The sequence below is a fragment of the Vanessa cardui genome, chromosome 20 (assembly GCF_905220365.1).
Source record: "Vanessa cardui chromosome 20, ilVanCard2.1, whole genome shotgun sequence".
Classification (NCBI taxonomy): Eukaryota; Metazoa; Arthropoda; class Insecta; order Lepidoptera; family Nymphalidae; genus Vanessa; species Vanessa cardui.
Window position 1 is genome coordinate 3359230 of NC_061142.1, and position 16747 is coordinate 3375976.

General features: G+C 32.9%; 1 protein-coding gene across 1 annotated transcript in view; it reads left to right on the forward strand.

The window, feature by feature from the left end:
* Window positions 1-16747, forward strand: part of LOC124538352 (metastasis-associated protein MTA3) — a 57622-nt gene that overhangs the window by 27328 nt on the left and 13547 nt on the right. Inside the window, exon 3 of the mRNA XM_047115393.1 lies at window positions 635-742. Coding sequence (XP_046971349.1) covers window positions 635-742 — 108 coding nt within the window. The remainder of the gene's footprint in view (window positions 1-634; window positions 743-16747) is intronic.

Consider the following 16747-nt stretch of genomic DNA (forward strand, 5'->3'; position numbering starts at 1 on the left):
GTTGTATTGAGTAAGAGTCGAAGTACGTATCATATATAACTATAGATTATGTATACTTATGTACCTACAGGGTCTAATTTATGTGTGAGATTCGATAAAGTAAGAGTTTGCCGATGAAAGTTATATTTCAAGGTCATAACGTTTCAAATTGAAACATTTTTGATACAAAAAAAACCAGAAAATAGCTGTCACGAGCACTGACTTTCGCGGGCTTTTATACTTTTAGCGATCGTTTTGTTTGTCGATATTTTCCGGATACGGTGTGTCACGTGAAGCATGCGCGTAAAAATTTAGAACGCATTAAAGTGTACTTATAATTGTTCTTATGTTATTGTTTAATAAAAACGAACCCCTCCAAAATGTATGTCCTACGAAACACATTTTTTTTATGACCCCAACAGCTCTACTCGCAAATAGCCCTTAAAATGATATATTTACAAAATACTTGCTTATCAAATATTTATAATGTATGACAGCAAAATTTACCCACGTATAAATATAACAAAAAAGCTATGTATCATATGAATATGTCTTCAGTAGCGATATCTTAGCGACAAATATTAATTGATATTCCATGTAACGATGAACAAGCAAGATCTATTAGAAAAATATTAAAATATAGTTTGTGTTACAGTGGCCCAGTCAGAAGACTCACCGGTCGCGATGAAACTCAAGAAAATATGCCTTAAAACGCCAATAGGCGAGGAACAGGCGGCACAAGCTGTTCTCGACCCTGCGATAGGTAAGTTATAGAGTATAAAATCCTTCGTCATACAACGTCGTTTGGACCTGGATGACGTGAAAGATATCGAATTGTTTACAAAACAATTTCAAATAAAAACTTTTTCATACCATTTCGCTATCGATTGATGAAAGTATGTAAACCACAATATATTTATTCCAGCCCCTTTCATCTTTCAATCATATAGCTAGCATAGTAGCTATAGCTACCGATGAAATAAAAAATAAAAATAGTCTCAAATGTCAATAACTATAATTGTTGTAAGTCGCCCAGTTTTTCGTATTAATTAAATTATAGCAATTATTTTTATTACACATACTATATATACTTTTAGTATATTAGGCACTATAAACCTATCGCATGTACACGTATCTCCTATTCCACGACTTACCGAATCCTATGCAAAACTTTAATTAAAATGGACCAGCTGTTCCATTACATTAATATTATTATTGGATTATTAAACATGAAAATAACTACTTTCATATTTATAAGTTTTAAGTTAAATTACGTAGCTTGTTGCTATGCAGAGGAAATTTACTTCGATAGATTTTAAATGTCAAAGAGTACTTTTAACCATTGATAATATCCACTTCAAATGCTACTTACGAATTGTAGATGCATACTTAATACCAGTGTGAACGATTGAATTTAATACTTTACCTCTATACCTATTTAACCTACCTCTCTAGGTAGTAGGTAGGTATTGAAGCTAGTGTGTCGCGACTCGCGACGGACCGAACTGTAGCTGACAGTTGATTGAATTGTGCTTTTATTTCCCATCACAGCGAACATTGAAGCTATGATGTCATCAATTTAATTGCGTCGGCCACTTCATTACTTATAAAAACGACATATGTATCACTATATCGAAATAATTGTTATATATGTTTTATCGATTTCTCGTACATCGCAAAGCGGTGACCAGTAATAACATTCGATATAATTAGACGACACACATTAGTAACGAATTTACAAGCTCTATTGTTTCAATAATACGTGAATGTATATTGTAGAAACTATGAACTTATAGTTGGTCGTATTGGGACGGTCACGTTTACGAACGTCTGACATCGACGGGCGAACAAAAATGTCCTTGTAATAAAATTTAATTAATTTTGGCGCAAAGTAACGTAGTCGGTGCATAGGTGCCGTGTGCTTGTGTGCATGTGTAACACACAATCGTGAGCAGGTCGTTAATGGTATAACGTAGATCTGTTGTGTGGTACGCGAGAGGAATAACCTATAATTAGATGCGCGTACACCAATCCTCGGCTATGGAACTCGGAACTCGTTCACTCTATCCGCATAAATGTTTGATATTGAACAGTCTCTAAAATTTCGGTTTTTGTTTTCGTTACAAATTACACTTGAAATATTTTCGGAAATTGATTTCGCTGCGTTCTTCGGTGCTATTCAGGTATTTGTTAAAGAGAGTGTATGTGTTCAGTTATTCAACTAGAATCTAATATTAAAATACTAATCTCTATAATGTGTGCATATTATACTTCAACTATATTTGATCGTAAATAAAATAATATATGTATTTACACTATCAATAATAAGCCGGATATTATATTATTCCAGTTTAAAGTAACGGTATTATTTTATTGACGTATGATTACAAATTATCCCACATTTTGTAATGGTATGACATCTACATAATAAACTTCAAATTCCTTTTTTAATATTCATAAGAATTTCAAATTGTATTGATTTATTATCGTCTTTAATACATGAAAATTTAGTTCAATAGCTTTAATTGAGCAATGAAAGCCTTGTTTTTTTTTTTCAAGTTAAACTAGTATTCGAATAACGCTGTATAAGATCAGTTTTAAGAGAAGGACAGGGTAATTAAGTATGTATGTTTATGATAATACGTTTTTTTGAAAGCCGCTCATTGGTGAATGCGGACAGAGCTTTTAGCGTCATAGATTTCGCCGGTGTCGCATAAGGCTATTTTTCTTTTCAATTAAATATAACGACAAAAAGACAAGCGCCAATGATACGATTTTTTAATTACAATTTTACTATATAAGATTAGCCAATTTTAAAGAAAGATGTATACCTATATACCTATTATATTCACAATTTTAATTAAAAAGCCACCCTGCTTTAATTGTGTCTATGTATTTAAACCTTATTGACCTACGCCTTGATGTCTGTTATTTATTTTTTGAAAATGTATCGTGTTCATGAATTCATGATGTGGCTTTGTCGCGGGTAACGGCGGTGCTCGTTATCGCTGCCCGGGTCGCGGTCTCGGCGGGCGGCGACGGCGTGTGTTTCTCCAGCGTGCGTGCCATTGCAGCTCTCCTCCACCGGCGGTAATTTGATTGGGCCCGAGCTGTCACCTATGCGCCGCAGTCGCCCGGCCGTCGCTCGCCGGCTATCGATTAGAGCCCCCCGCCCCGGGCGCCCCTCGCCACCCGCGAACCGGATCTCGTCACGCCGCCATTGTGTACCGCGACGCTTAAACGCATTCGTTTCTCCCGATGCGAAAACGACGCATTCCTTCCGCGCGCCCGTCCTCCCCGCCCCGGCGACCACGCCGCACCGCGCGGCGCCTCGCAGGACCGCACCGATCCTCTCATTACACATTTACAGTTTCACCTTTCGATGCCGATCAATGACAATCTTCATTATACAATTACTCCTCTCTAAGATCATCTTTCTATAATATTTCTGCACAAAAACTGAAAATAAATATTTTTTATAAATCCAATTTCATTATTCTGTAAAAAGGAAATATTTGCATTGCTTTTCTCCTTGACTAAGCATGAAAAGAACAAAACAATTAGAATTTCTTAAATTTTACCATTTTGAAATTAAGCTTAGCGTGTTAATCCAAAGGCTAATCAGGGCAACAAAAAAGCCATCTATGAAAAAGGTACATACAATGTATACTAATATACTTGATAAAATTCCACGTCGTCGGTGAAACCTTGTTACCACGAGCGTAATAATTTAAGGATACTGAGTTAGGAAACTACCTATCTAGCCTTCAAAACGAAAAAAAAAAACTTACATTTTAAGCTAAAAGTTAGCGAATTATATAAATGTTCTTATTTTAAAATCAACATAAGGTAACATGGCAACTTAAAAAAAAACTGTGAAATATACAACTCCTTGTTGTTAAATGAAATACAAGTAAACTACTTTTGTCAGCAAAAACATTTGTTATTTCTATAATGGGATCTGTTCTATATTCATGGACACTAGATTTTTACGTGCATTTTTCTATAACTATGATTCTGGCACTATGTTGAGATTTTTTCAAAATATTATGTTTAGTTCATAAAAATGGGAAGGCGCTGTGTACTAACTGATTATACTATCCGTTGGTGAATCAAATACCTTAATACTAAAGTGCCAGCTGACATACGAACTGACTGAAAACGATTCGTCAATGAGAAATCGAAATAAGTCTTTTGCTTTTATTATGCACACAATACACTACACTGTCGACATAATTAAATTAATTCTCGTAAATATATAAATGATTAATGTCTCCAATGTTAATATTGTTTTGATCTTAATTAATAGATTATACAAATAAAAATTTTCATTTTATTACATTAAATAATAGCGGATTTCAACACAAACCAGTTACCCCTCCCATTTATCCCGTTTCCAAAAACATTTTTATAGTTGATACTTTAAAATATAACTACATTTCAAATAGAAGAATAGAATCAGTAGGTACGTACGATTTTATAAGTATAAGATACGTCTTATAAAACTCACAGTATTAACAATAACGGCAATAAGTAATTGCATATTAATACTGTTTATAAATATTTCGTTATTTTGAATCTGTTGATTAATTTTAATAACACACTTCCATTTTTAATTAGATAACAGATACCATCGATCTTCAATATAAAGATTTTCGATTAAAGATTAAAAATTTTGGCTATGCATCACGAGTAAATGGAATGGATGTTCACAGCGTGGTGCCCGATATCGGGACAGTATTTAAGCTGTTTCACCCCAGGTTTTAGTGTTTCCAGGGAATAAACACGATAAACTTAATCTTCGTTTATAACTACGTGAACGAAATCACGATGGAACATACATGCAAATATATATAACTATAATATAATGGATATTGACATATTCTACCGTATATAGGTTGTTAGATAAGATAAGAAATCTACGTGACGAGTTGAAAAGTAAACGTATACGCTATCTCGAATTTTTTTTTAGTGGCCAATATTGACGAAAATTTTTTTGAGGAAACGTGGCAAATGTGTTAGCCAATCAGAAGTCTTCATCCATCCATACTAATATTATACGGACAGACAAACTGTTACTATCACCTGATAGTAACTGCTTGTCTGTCCAATGAAAAGAATATGATGAAATTTAGTATAAAGCAAGCTTGAAAACCAAACAAGATCATTGAGGACTTTTTTATGCTTAACACCTGACGACCAACCCCTAAAACGCAAGCGAAGCCACGGGCGTTAACTAGTCGCTTATATAATGTTGAGAGAAAGAAGTCCATTAATTTCAATATTGGTCTAGTATTATTAGTAACAATCGAATCGAATCGACTGTGTCAAAACCGTTATAATTTCTTTTAATTGTGCTCGCTATCGTGATTTATTGATATTCTGAAACGGTCATTGGGTAGAAGACGAAAACTCAGACGCACTTGTATGGTTTGTTTCTATTTGAGTAATGAGTACCCTAAAATAAACATGAGTTATGTTTATAAACAATTGTTAAAAATTCCACTCCTTTTAACTAAAGAGTTCGGTTTTGCAACCCGTTAAGAGATTACAATTTAAACGAAATAAAATATTGGGTCGTTTAAGTAATATGAATTTTTTTAATAATTAACTTGTTCGCAGAGATTCATCATTCTATTTTTTTTTTAAATTATCAATAAAATGCGTTAAAAGATAGCAAAAAGCATGAAACAATTTGAGTATTCTTAATCCGGCTAAGACTTGAATTATTTGTTAAATGTTATATGTAATGTAATTTTAATGCTACAGTCGATAGTCGAGATATTGATGGATGTCGTGAATCGTCTTCTTCCAGCTTTGGTTGCGGTTAAACTTCTGCAGCATGTCCGAAACGTCGACGATTTAGTAAAACTTACTCAACTTCGCTAAAGCAATGTTCGCTATCTACGTATTATAGTGCCACCGTTTTTTTTTCAAGCAGATACATTTCACAACATAACTTTAAAAGTACCATACACTGAAAGTTAAGAAGCATCGTAATAATTAGAAATAAATGAAACGCAAGCAAGAGCATTTACAAAAACCATGAACCTAAAATATTCCTAAAAGTGAATAATTTGTGAAACACAAAAGTTTGAAATATGTGTATGCAGCCTAAATGGCCTGCAGTGAGTGGTATTCATGCTTTTGTTTGAACTGTTCATTTGGTATTACAATACCATAAATGCCATGAATGTACATACAAAATATTAGTGTATATGCTATATGAGTAATTAAACAAAAGAGGTCGTGGACATCGACTTTTTTGTGTCGAGAACTTGTAACGGTATATGTATATGGGTATACTTGTATTTTCACTCGACTTTTTACACGAATATTAATTTAACCTTATAAACATCTGTCCCGAAAGGCTAAGGCGAAAGTTATGGCTGTGATGAACCTTTGACTATTTTAAGATATCTGAATTCATAAGTTTTTTTTGAATATGGAATGACGTCGGAGAGATGTATATCTACATTTTTTATTTTAACCCAATGACACGCAATTATTTTACCAACACTTGTATGCAGGGCTGAATGATAAAGTTTTATGAGTATGTAATTTCATAATGTAAATATTACTAGCATATAAATGACCTATGGAGATAATAACGTAACCCATAACACTCATTGGAATAGGTATTTCTTGGTGACAATATAGTATATTTTATTATATGAAATTTACTTTGTAATTTTTTGTTAAGAGCTATGAGATTACTAAACAGTAAACGCAACAAATGTGATAATTTTAGTTAAATGTCAGATTTTTATAAAATATAATTACAATGCTTCTTCTTTTTGAGGTCAAGCCTTGTGACAAGAACCAAGCTACACCGAAGATCCAAAATCAGACATGAATCACTAATTAAAAAAAGTGTATATATATTTACATACAAACTTATTCGTTCTTAATATCATAGATACATGAAAGCCACAGAGCTTTCAGGATAAATTCTGAATTATATCTATGCCTGTCATTTCCCCACCGAACAGTAGGTATGGATATGGGATACTTTCCTTATGGGTGGAATATAAATGTGCTGTACAAATAATACTGTATTAGTTATATATATTATAATGATAATTACATAACATTTTCGTTAAATTAAACAAGTGTGTTGGGTTAATTCTTAATAATTAATTATACTAATATTACATGAAATCTGGTAAGATAACTTTTGAGGTATCAAAAGTTACTTACCGAACAATATATATTTTTTATCTTATTGTTGTGTAACGTTTATGTAACTACAACGACAATCCAACACGAGCGGAAATATATCAGGCGCAGGAAGGCTTTATGTGCTTACCAAGGGTAGGCAGTGTGACGCTGCCAACTTCCAAACCTCGGAGAGAATTTCTCGTAAAAGTTTAAATCAAAACCTTTTACTTATTGACATGTTCATGGCCTAGGATTGGAACCTGAAACATTCGGAACACAATCGTAAAGGCTCACTACTAGACTATATAGTAGGGTCTCACAAAAGTAGGAGCTCACTCATTTTTTTGTTAATTAAGAAGAAAATAACAATGAATATACCGCAGTATATGAACAATACTTCAAACTATTTTTTGATTCATTAATAAACAAAAACGTATATTTTATTTTTTATTTCGCCATGTGAGTTATATTTACACTTAATAATTAGTTTCGATTAATTCTTCCAACTAAAAAACCCACACCTCGCAGGGGTTCGTGATGACGTGTTCCTTCCGAACCACTTACTACTCCTGCCGTTTCGTAATAAGGATTTGAATTTTAAATGATTATTGTCACCGATGTACCAATCCACACATTAATGACAACTACGGTATTTAAATTTAAAAAAAATAAACTTGAAGGAAAATGCCTTCCTTTCGTTGATAAATTCTATTTAAAACTGAATTTTGTAGAAGAAATCTGTTCTCGACATAATTGTAAGAAAAAACGACAACCCATGGAAGCCATAGTATTGGGCAATATTTAGAGTACTTGTTTAAAAAATATATATTAACAGTAAAATTAGTTCTAGTCTGGATGTATCCCAAACACAATTTTCCGACACTGTCTTAATCGAAGATCACGGATTGTGTGATTCTCGGCTCTACAACAACTAAGTCTCAGCGCTTCAAAAAATCTGACCTGGGCCTTTTCGTAAAGAAAATGTTACATTTGTATCAAAACTAATTCAGCTACGATTGTGTATAAAATGTCTTCAGAGCTGATAACGTAATTACAGAAAACATAAGAAACAACTGAACGTTCGTGTGCTTATCCTTCAGCTAACTTAAAATAAGATTGATTTACGCTTAGTAAAATAGAAGTGTAACTGATATTTATTACGAATATAATCATTGTCTTTTTTTTTAATATCCCGTATTAAATAACTGATAATAGTCATATTCGATTGGTATTTTATCGACCTGAGCACGTGACACACAAAATATATAGTTATGTACTTTTGGATATTTGTTACTTATTACGACGACTATGGACGCATTCTCATTATTATCATTAAATAATAAATAAATAAGTATTGGACAACATCACATACATTATATTGATCCCAATATAGACAAAGCATTGTGTTATGGAAATCAGAAGTAAAAACGGTGCCTCATATAGCAAGAGAATTATGATAGATGAATATTATTTTTAAAATTATTTACTGTATTATTGATATACTTTAAATGTTACAAAACTGGCGGCTAACATTTTTTTTTTATTTTTGTAGCAACCTCGACTACAACGCATGTCATCTCTACTTCTGCTCTATAATATGTATATCAAAAATATTATGATTTATGTTGTATGTTATAACTCCTAAAACTTTTGTACTTTTCCTTCTCGTTTATTTTACTAATTCTATTAATTCCAACTTATTCTTCAATTAATGATTTTCAAAATTGAAATCAAATACTGCTAAACATTTTGTTGAGGTATGAAAACGCTTCGTTGACAGCAATGTTATGAACATTGCTGTTTCGAGACATACAAAAACAATCACGAAAGCTTTCTATTTCTAACGAGTCATGTCGATGTTAAATTATTATACAATTAAATATTGGGAAAAGTAAATTTTAAGTGGCACATGTTGTTAATTCGCATTGGCCTTATTTCATAAGAATCGTTCCGTGACTGACAAGTCTCATATAAAATTCAATGATATTATCACTGGCTACTCGGAATTGTTAACGGTTGACCTTTCAGCTATAACGGCGTCTTAAAATGTTCAAATTCATGAAATTAGAGCCGGCTAGGTAAATATGACAATGTTTTTAAAAAGTTCATAAGATATGAAAGTATAAATTTGATGTCATTTTTAGGATGTATATCGCCTTCACTTGTAGGCTTGGTGTAAACATCAATTATTTCACTGCTATGTACGGGTGTTATGCATTTTAACTTCCAATGTAAAGAATGTACTCAATCTCTGCATTGTATAAAACAAAGTCGCTTTTCTGTCCCTATGTCCCTATGTATGCTTTAATCTTATAACTACGCAACGGATTTTGATGCGGTTCTTTTAATAGATAGTGATTTGAGAGGAAGGTTTTTGTATACAATAGATGGACAATATAGTAAAGAAACACTGATCATTTTAGGAGTTTGAATTGTGATGTCGTAAATAAGCAAATTCTGTAATATATTTAGTATCAGTATTGATACAGATATCCGTACAAAGTCGGGACGGGTCGCTAGTGTATCTACATACATATATGTAACTGAAGAGCTTTTAACAATTTAGGATTCTTTGTTGAAAAATCACCAACGATGTCCTGTAAACTCTCTTATTATTTGACCTAATAATAAAAGGTTCCTTTTATTGTTATGTTCTAATATAATATATGACTCATAATAATCTTCACTTATTTAATCTGCACTAAACAAATAAGGCCGGGGTTATGTTTGAACGCGGTAATAATATTGTTCCTTCTTGCTTATTGATAAAGGTTTATATTACCTTAAGTTACCTCAAAGAAATAGCCAATATAGCTGGTATTTAGGTGGTGGGATGTTAGAATTCTTTATTATGTAGTCATAGAATATATAGATTATGTAAAACAACCATGGATAATCTAAATGTATCTCGTCTGACACCGCGGGACACTACGCAAATATAATCTGATATAGTTTTAAATGTATATATTATATTGTGTTGTTGTCGTTGATTCATCTCATCCTGTGACATACAAAGATAATTTATGTCTGAACAGTAATTGTTCATTGCTTTAGCGACATTACATTTCTATTTTCGATTATTGTGATTTTCGTATATTTACTTGTATTACCTGAATAGTTGTAGAAGTTATCCATTGGAACAGAAAACGCGACGTGAAAACAATGTTTTTTTAATTCCTCGAAGTTGTAAATATGACTAAAGAGTTATTCAATATTAAATTGATAGAATCTTTAGTAAGGATATCACCAATCCTTTTGTTTTATTAATGTTTTCTAGCTTTTGGCATTTTTACAAGCAATTGTCCGAATAATATTTTGACGAGTTTTGGCACGTTGCTCTACTCTAAGTCATATCAATGTTTCGTGTTCCAATACAAAGACGAGTTCAATTTTAATAAAACGTCTTGAAATATTGCAAATATAATATTTATAAGATATTTTACGAAGGCCCCTGTTTATTTCAACGGCTGTGCCATTGAGCCAAGTGAATGTTACGTAAATTGCAAACATATTAGAAATATAGTTGCTAAACGCTATTGTTGAATTGAAAATTATTTGCATCAATTATTTTAACGAAAATATCTTTCTTCGATTAGTTTTACACATTGATTTACATTAAATTTTAATTGAATGATTTAATATGAAGGAGATGTGCAACCTGCCTAAACTTGGCCTCGAATGGACAGACAAAAAAAATTTACTTGTATATTGTTGATTTGTTAGTGTTCCTATAACTATAGTGTAAGTTTAGTGTTAGTTGATATTTTATAGATGTAAACACTAAAACTAATGGATAACTGAGGATGAAGTGACCACTTGCCATTGCCATAGTCACTTACACATACATGCTAGTCTGTCATTCTCTTACTACAGAATATTTCTCAAATATTGGGAATAAATAACACTAAATTTGAATGTAATAAAATTAAAAAATAATTTTAAAAGTCGTAATATTAAGAGTAGTAAGAAGAGTTAAGGAACCGGTATTAAGTTTACTACTATTATTTTATGCATTGCGTCTTTTTGTTTTCATATATCTTTAAGGTTCTATATTCTCACTTCTTACTCTCTCATAGAAACATCAAAAAATTAAGCGTTCGCTTGGTATGGTCTGAACTGAATTATAATCGCGGTATTATAAAATATATATATATACAAGAAACAGCTAACTTAGTCTGCTTTACTAATTATTGTGTAAATTACTTTGACAACCATGACTGATGGTTCATCTTTACACGACTGCACAAAAAAAGGAATGTTTTCGGGGTTCGTGCATATGTATTTATTCGTTTATGGATTTTTAATGCCTGAAAAAAAAGATTTGGATGTAGTTAAAAAAATCCTTACATCATCTTGTGTAACTGACTATAATGTTTAAAATTGAATCAATGGCAGTCGTGTTTTTTTATTTCCAAATAAATCTAAGCCAAAAAAAAAATATCTAAACATTTTTTATACTTGCTGGTCTTTCTACAAGATTAAGTTACACGTACAATTACCACCCGATTGAATGTCGGATCCGGAATATAAGCCAGACCTACCGATATATTTGTCTTGCCAGCTTTTAACAGCTCACTAATTTGACATTAATATCGTTTTTAAATATAAATATGTTTCCCCTGTATCCTAACGATTGTAATGAAACTATGGTGAGGTGATCTTCGTCCATAAGCGCAGACGCTGCCCTAAAAAATGTCAAGAAGTTTTTTTGTTCTTTAATTAACCGCCTACGCGTTGGAAACTGAGACGGGTAGCTATCTAGTTTATTCTATTTCAGAAAGTAAATATAACACGGTTATATGTATAATGTGACCCGCTATAGCCTCGAAGCTATAAAGTATACTAATTTAAAAGTTTTATCCTAGTCGCTTTAGAGGTAACGATTTGTGTGAAACATTTAAAAAAAAAAACAATCTAATTAAGATCGATTCACGACGGCGCTGCCACCAACTTTATATAATCGATTAATGAAATAAACTCAGAACAAAGAAATATAAACGAATATGATTTTTTTTGCTGACTTTACTCTTAGACCTCTCACGCGCACTAAGATCTCTTGTAAGCATAAGCGTCACTCATACTAATAATAATAATTGAACATGGAAGGGCGCGCCTTTATAAGTGTATAGATCTATTTTTCCTTTTGTGTAAGTGTCATCTAAACATGCTATGGAAATAAAAAAAGTTAAAAGCTAAACCCGAAGTATGTTTTCTTATTTCAATATTATTATTGTACATGTGGAAAACTGGTAGTATAATTATAATGATAGTCTTTAGACGCGTGACACCTTCGTCAAGTAAACGAACCAGTTTCGAAGCTAAAGGAGCTGCCATTTAATTTTTCAACGCTTTCTTCGTCGCTTTATTGTTAATTTTTAATGTTCTGAAATTATATACTTTATTTTTATTTAATTCTAGTGAAGTTTGTAGCTGAGCTGAGCTAAATCGTTCATCATGTGTACGATGTACTTGTACTTATATTTGAACGAGTATGTTTACTAACATTTTTTCATGCGGCTAGAGTCATTATGGAACAATTTAGAATTATATTCAAATTATTCCATTATGTTTTTGAAAATACGAGCACTATAGATGTAAAACATTGCATAGATTTATAATGTTACAAAGAATAGCATGTAATTTCTAGTATTGTTTCATTACTTTTTTTACTAAAGATTTTAAATATAAATAATGACCCTCAAATCGTACTTCTTTATTCCCGATAATAGTTACCTCCGGATGAATAATGGATATATACATTTGAATAACAATTATACAAAATGCTTAATCATTATTGAGAATAGCTTACGTGCTGAGTCTTGTTTTGAATTACAGATTCGAAACGATAGCAATGCTTGTTGTATCTTTTATTTAATAGTAAAAGCCAATGACCCCTGTGAAAATAGCAGAAGCCTCGCGGTTTAACACTAGTACCTTCAGCGGTCGCGCGCATGCCTGTTTCTAAGGTCGCGCCCGCTTCTGCCTTCCGATGGAAATGATTTCAATTAAAATGGCATTCATGTTTATGTCGCGAGGGATAACCGCGTGCCGGCCTCGTCTCCCGAACACTTCTTAGTCCCTAGAGATGTACCTCGATTGGAGACAGCGGCCGCATCTTACCGGTGGCCGCTGTTGTCACTGCGGTGTTTCGCGGGCGGGCAGATTTATTTGGACGTACCCCCTTCGGGGGCAGAGGGGTCGGGCGCGCCACCCACCGCGCCACCTCCACACATTTGACTGGATCAATAAGTAAGCAAAGGATGCCCGAGCAGAAAAACCATACACCCGACCACCCCAAGGGGGCACACGTAACCGACCCCCCACTAGCGGGGGGGGCTCCACAGATTGCCATTTTCTCTTTGCCTACGCTTTAATTAGTTGCGTAGTGACGCGTGTGTTATCCATAATCCGAAGTTATTAAATTGCCAAATTATTTTTATTCTAAAACACACCACAACATACATAACGCAACAACTAAATTAAAATTACGCTATTTCAATAGCACTTAGATTGATCGTAGTCGTATATAAAAGGACTTCAAAGTAGAGTTAATATTAATATAATAGATACAAAAGTCTCCTACTACAATAAGTTTAATAGACATATATTCAAAAGCCAAAAATATAAAAAGTAAACGTTGCCCGTATATGGTCGTAGAAATAAAGCTGTTCCATTAAGTCCTAATCTTGAGTCTTCGGCGCTGACAATGCCACCATAACAGAAAGATAAGATAAGGAGTGATACACTGCGCCCCACCTGTAATAGAACAAAGCTTCTCTGTGTACTTGCCTCAAAATGTTGCGTTACTACCGACTTCAATCCCGACACGTGAATATTCCCTGCAGTGAAAATGTGGAAAAAAAACCGTGTGTCACTAGGAAATATGGTCCAAAACGAAACACAATACCGTAACTTTTACCTAAATATCCTATAAACCAAACTAGAACTATGATTTTCATATATAATATAATTAGTTTTAGTGTATATATATATATAGACACTAGTGATACTTGGTACTTTTATTAGTAAGGGCCTATAAAGAAAAACACCTTTTATTCGCCAATTTTAATTTGTCTATGCTTTGTTTGCGCACAAACATCGCGTCAAAGTTAAATGTGTGATATTGTGTAAGGGCTTGTGTAAGCGCCGCTTTTCAGGATTTTCATGATACCATAGCTTACTTATGACTACCAATACAATTTTACCTTGGACGTTATTCAATACAAAACATTATATTCTTGTCCAAAGAGTCAAAATTATATCGGTTCATGGTTCGCTGACTATCAACGCACGAACAGGCATATCTACAAAGTATAGAAATTTCATATTTGGAACCGGGTATATTTTATAGCGTAAGCAACCGCTAGGAAAGGATCTTTGGTAACTCAAATTAAATGGTAAAATGTGTTCTGTTCTGTGTTCTGAATTCTAGATCGAAGGGCAGAATCTTAGTAGATACTCTACAAAACGACGCAAATATTAATTAGACTACACTACGTAACTGATTACTTTTTTGAGAGATGTGTATGGAATATAATAATCTCAAGCATTTGCACTTAATGGTCGTAGACTATCTTACCACAGGTAAAAAGAAAAGAAACACCTCAGACTTGAAGAGATGCAGATAAGAAGTCTCTTTTTACCCGATCATGTTTTTAATGATAAAAAAGCGTAGTCCACATAACATAAGTCATACAACAAGAGGTACTTATGCCGACATAATGTTTTATATTCATGAGTAACTCGCGACGTCTATGTCGTGATTCTACATTCCACTTGTTTGCTTGCTTGTTTCTGAGAATGTTACGATCAGACCGCATTTTGTAGATACCGTTATTCTTATGTTACATTGAAAATTATTTATTAACGAGTAGTCCACGGTTAACTGTCGATGATGATTTAAAACAAAAATACATATTGAAGATTTTGTGAGAAAATTTTATGTGTTGATAGTTATTGGTACGAGGAAAAAACACAAATTTATTTCTCCTGTTTCTAGACTGCATAGTCCGTAAATATTTCGTGGGACAACGTCATATACATTGTTTTACAAGAGGATCCTAGTCAGCGATCAAATTTTCTCGGATTCTAAATTTAAAAATTACGGACATGTTTGCAAAAGGTTATATTTCAAAATAATTAGTTCCTTCAAGTATATCTTGGCCATGTAACGATCGCCTCCTGGTTATTCCTTTGATATATTCAAAGTTGCAACAAATATTTGAAACAAGGACTGTCGATTTTCGACGATTCTTCTTAGTTCAGAATATTTCTAAACATTAATACTATAAAAAGCCTGACGCTTTTACTTTAATACTTTAAAAAAAGTTGTAACCGTAATGAGAGTAAGGTTGCTAAATATTTTCTAAACAATTCGTGGATGCGACTATGCGGTTGTGTTTAAATCGATTCGATTACTAGAATCGTAATCAACTATATAATTTATTAGCCAATCGCCTGTATATGCTGCGAGCAAAAAAATATTTAGTCCATCGTAGACAATGAATCGATGTTTATACCTCAAAACGATTATACAAAAATCCTCTTACACCAGACGAAGCTATTGTCTTTACTTTATTTGCTTGGCTTTATTAGGAAACAGTATTTGTCTCTTTCTATCTTCAATGCTTTTATAAATTTTGTAAATAATTATTTATATTTATGTAATAGATTAGCATTGCCAGCGACTTCGTGTGCGTTTGAGTTAAACGAAAAAGTTATTGCTGTGTCATAAGGTACTCCTTATTATATTAGCTATCTGCCAGTGATACTCTGGTCAAAATCGGTCCAGCCGTTCGACAGATTCGCCGGAACAAAGGGACAGACAGACAAATGTTGAAATTAATGCTATTTTGATGTACCGGATATACATACAGATATGCATTTAGTAAAAAGTGGTTATTTTAATATTACAATATGACCCTACAATTTTATTATATGTATATATTATCCTGCTTCCAACCAATATTGTAAACGTGAAAGTTTGGGTGTTTATTACTCAATAAAGCAATAACGGCTGCACGGATTTGGATGGAATTTGGAATAGCGATAGCGACTTAATACAAAAGCTTCCTACTAACACCTGCCCCTTCCGCCCCCTCTTGTAAACAATGTAATTCGATGGTACGATGCACATTACTAGATATAAATTATCATTTACAAATAGATAAAAATGCCTAAAAGTGAAAGATCACTAAGATAATCTTAATAAAATTCGATGTGTAAATAGCTTAGTAAGTACGTAATGTTCCTCTACGCCCTTCCCAAAGGTTGGCTGGTAGAGGATGCTTTTAGCATTAATACCACATTTTGTGCACATGTATTTTTGTATGTTATAAAGTGTTACATACATATACATTTTCCCTGTACCCGGAATATAAAAAGGTTTTTCTGCCTATCCAAAAATAACGCCTATGACTTTTGATATCTCAATTTCACACACTATGTCCAAATTATATTTATGTATGTATATATTATAATATGTTATTCGTATGCAATTTTTTTTTTTTAAATACTGCAGTTATTTTCATGGCCAAATTGAACGTCTATCAGACAGATTTACGTAAATGATTCGAAATGTTCGTTACGCGTTCTCGAAACACAGCAC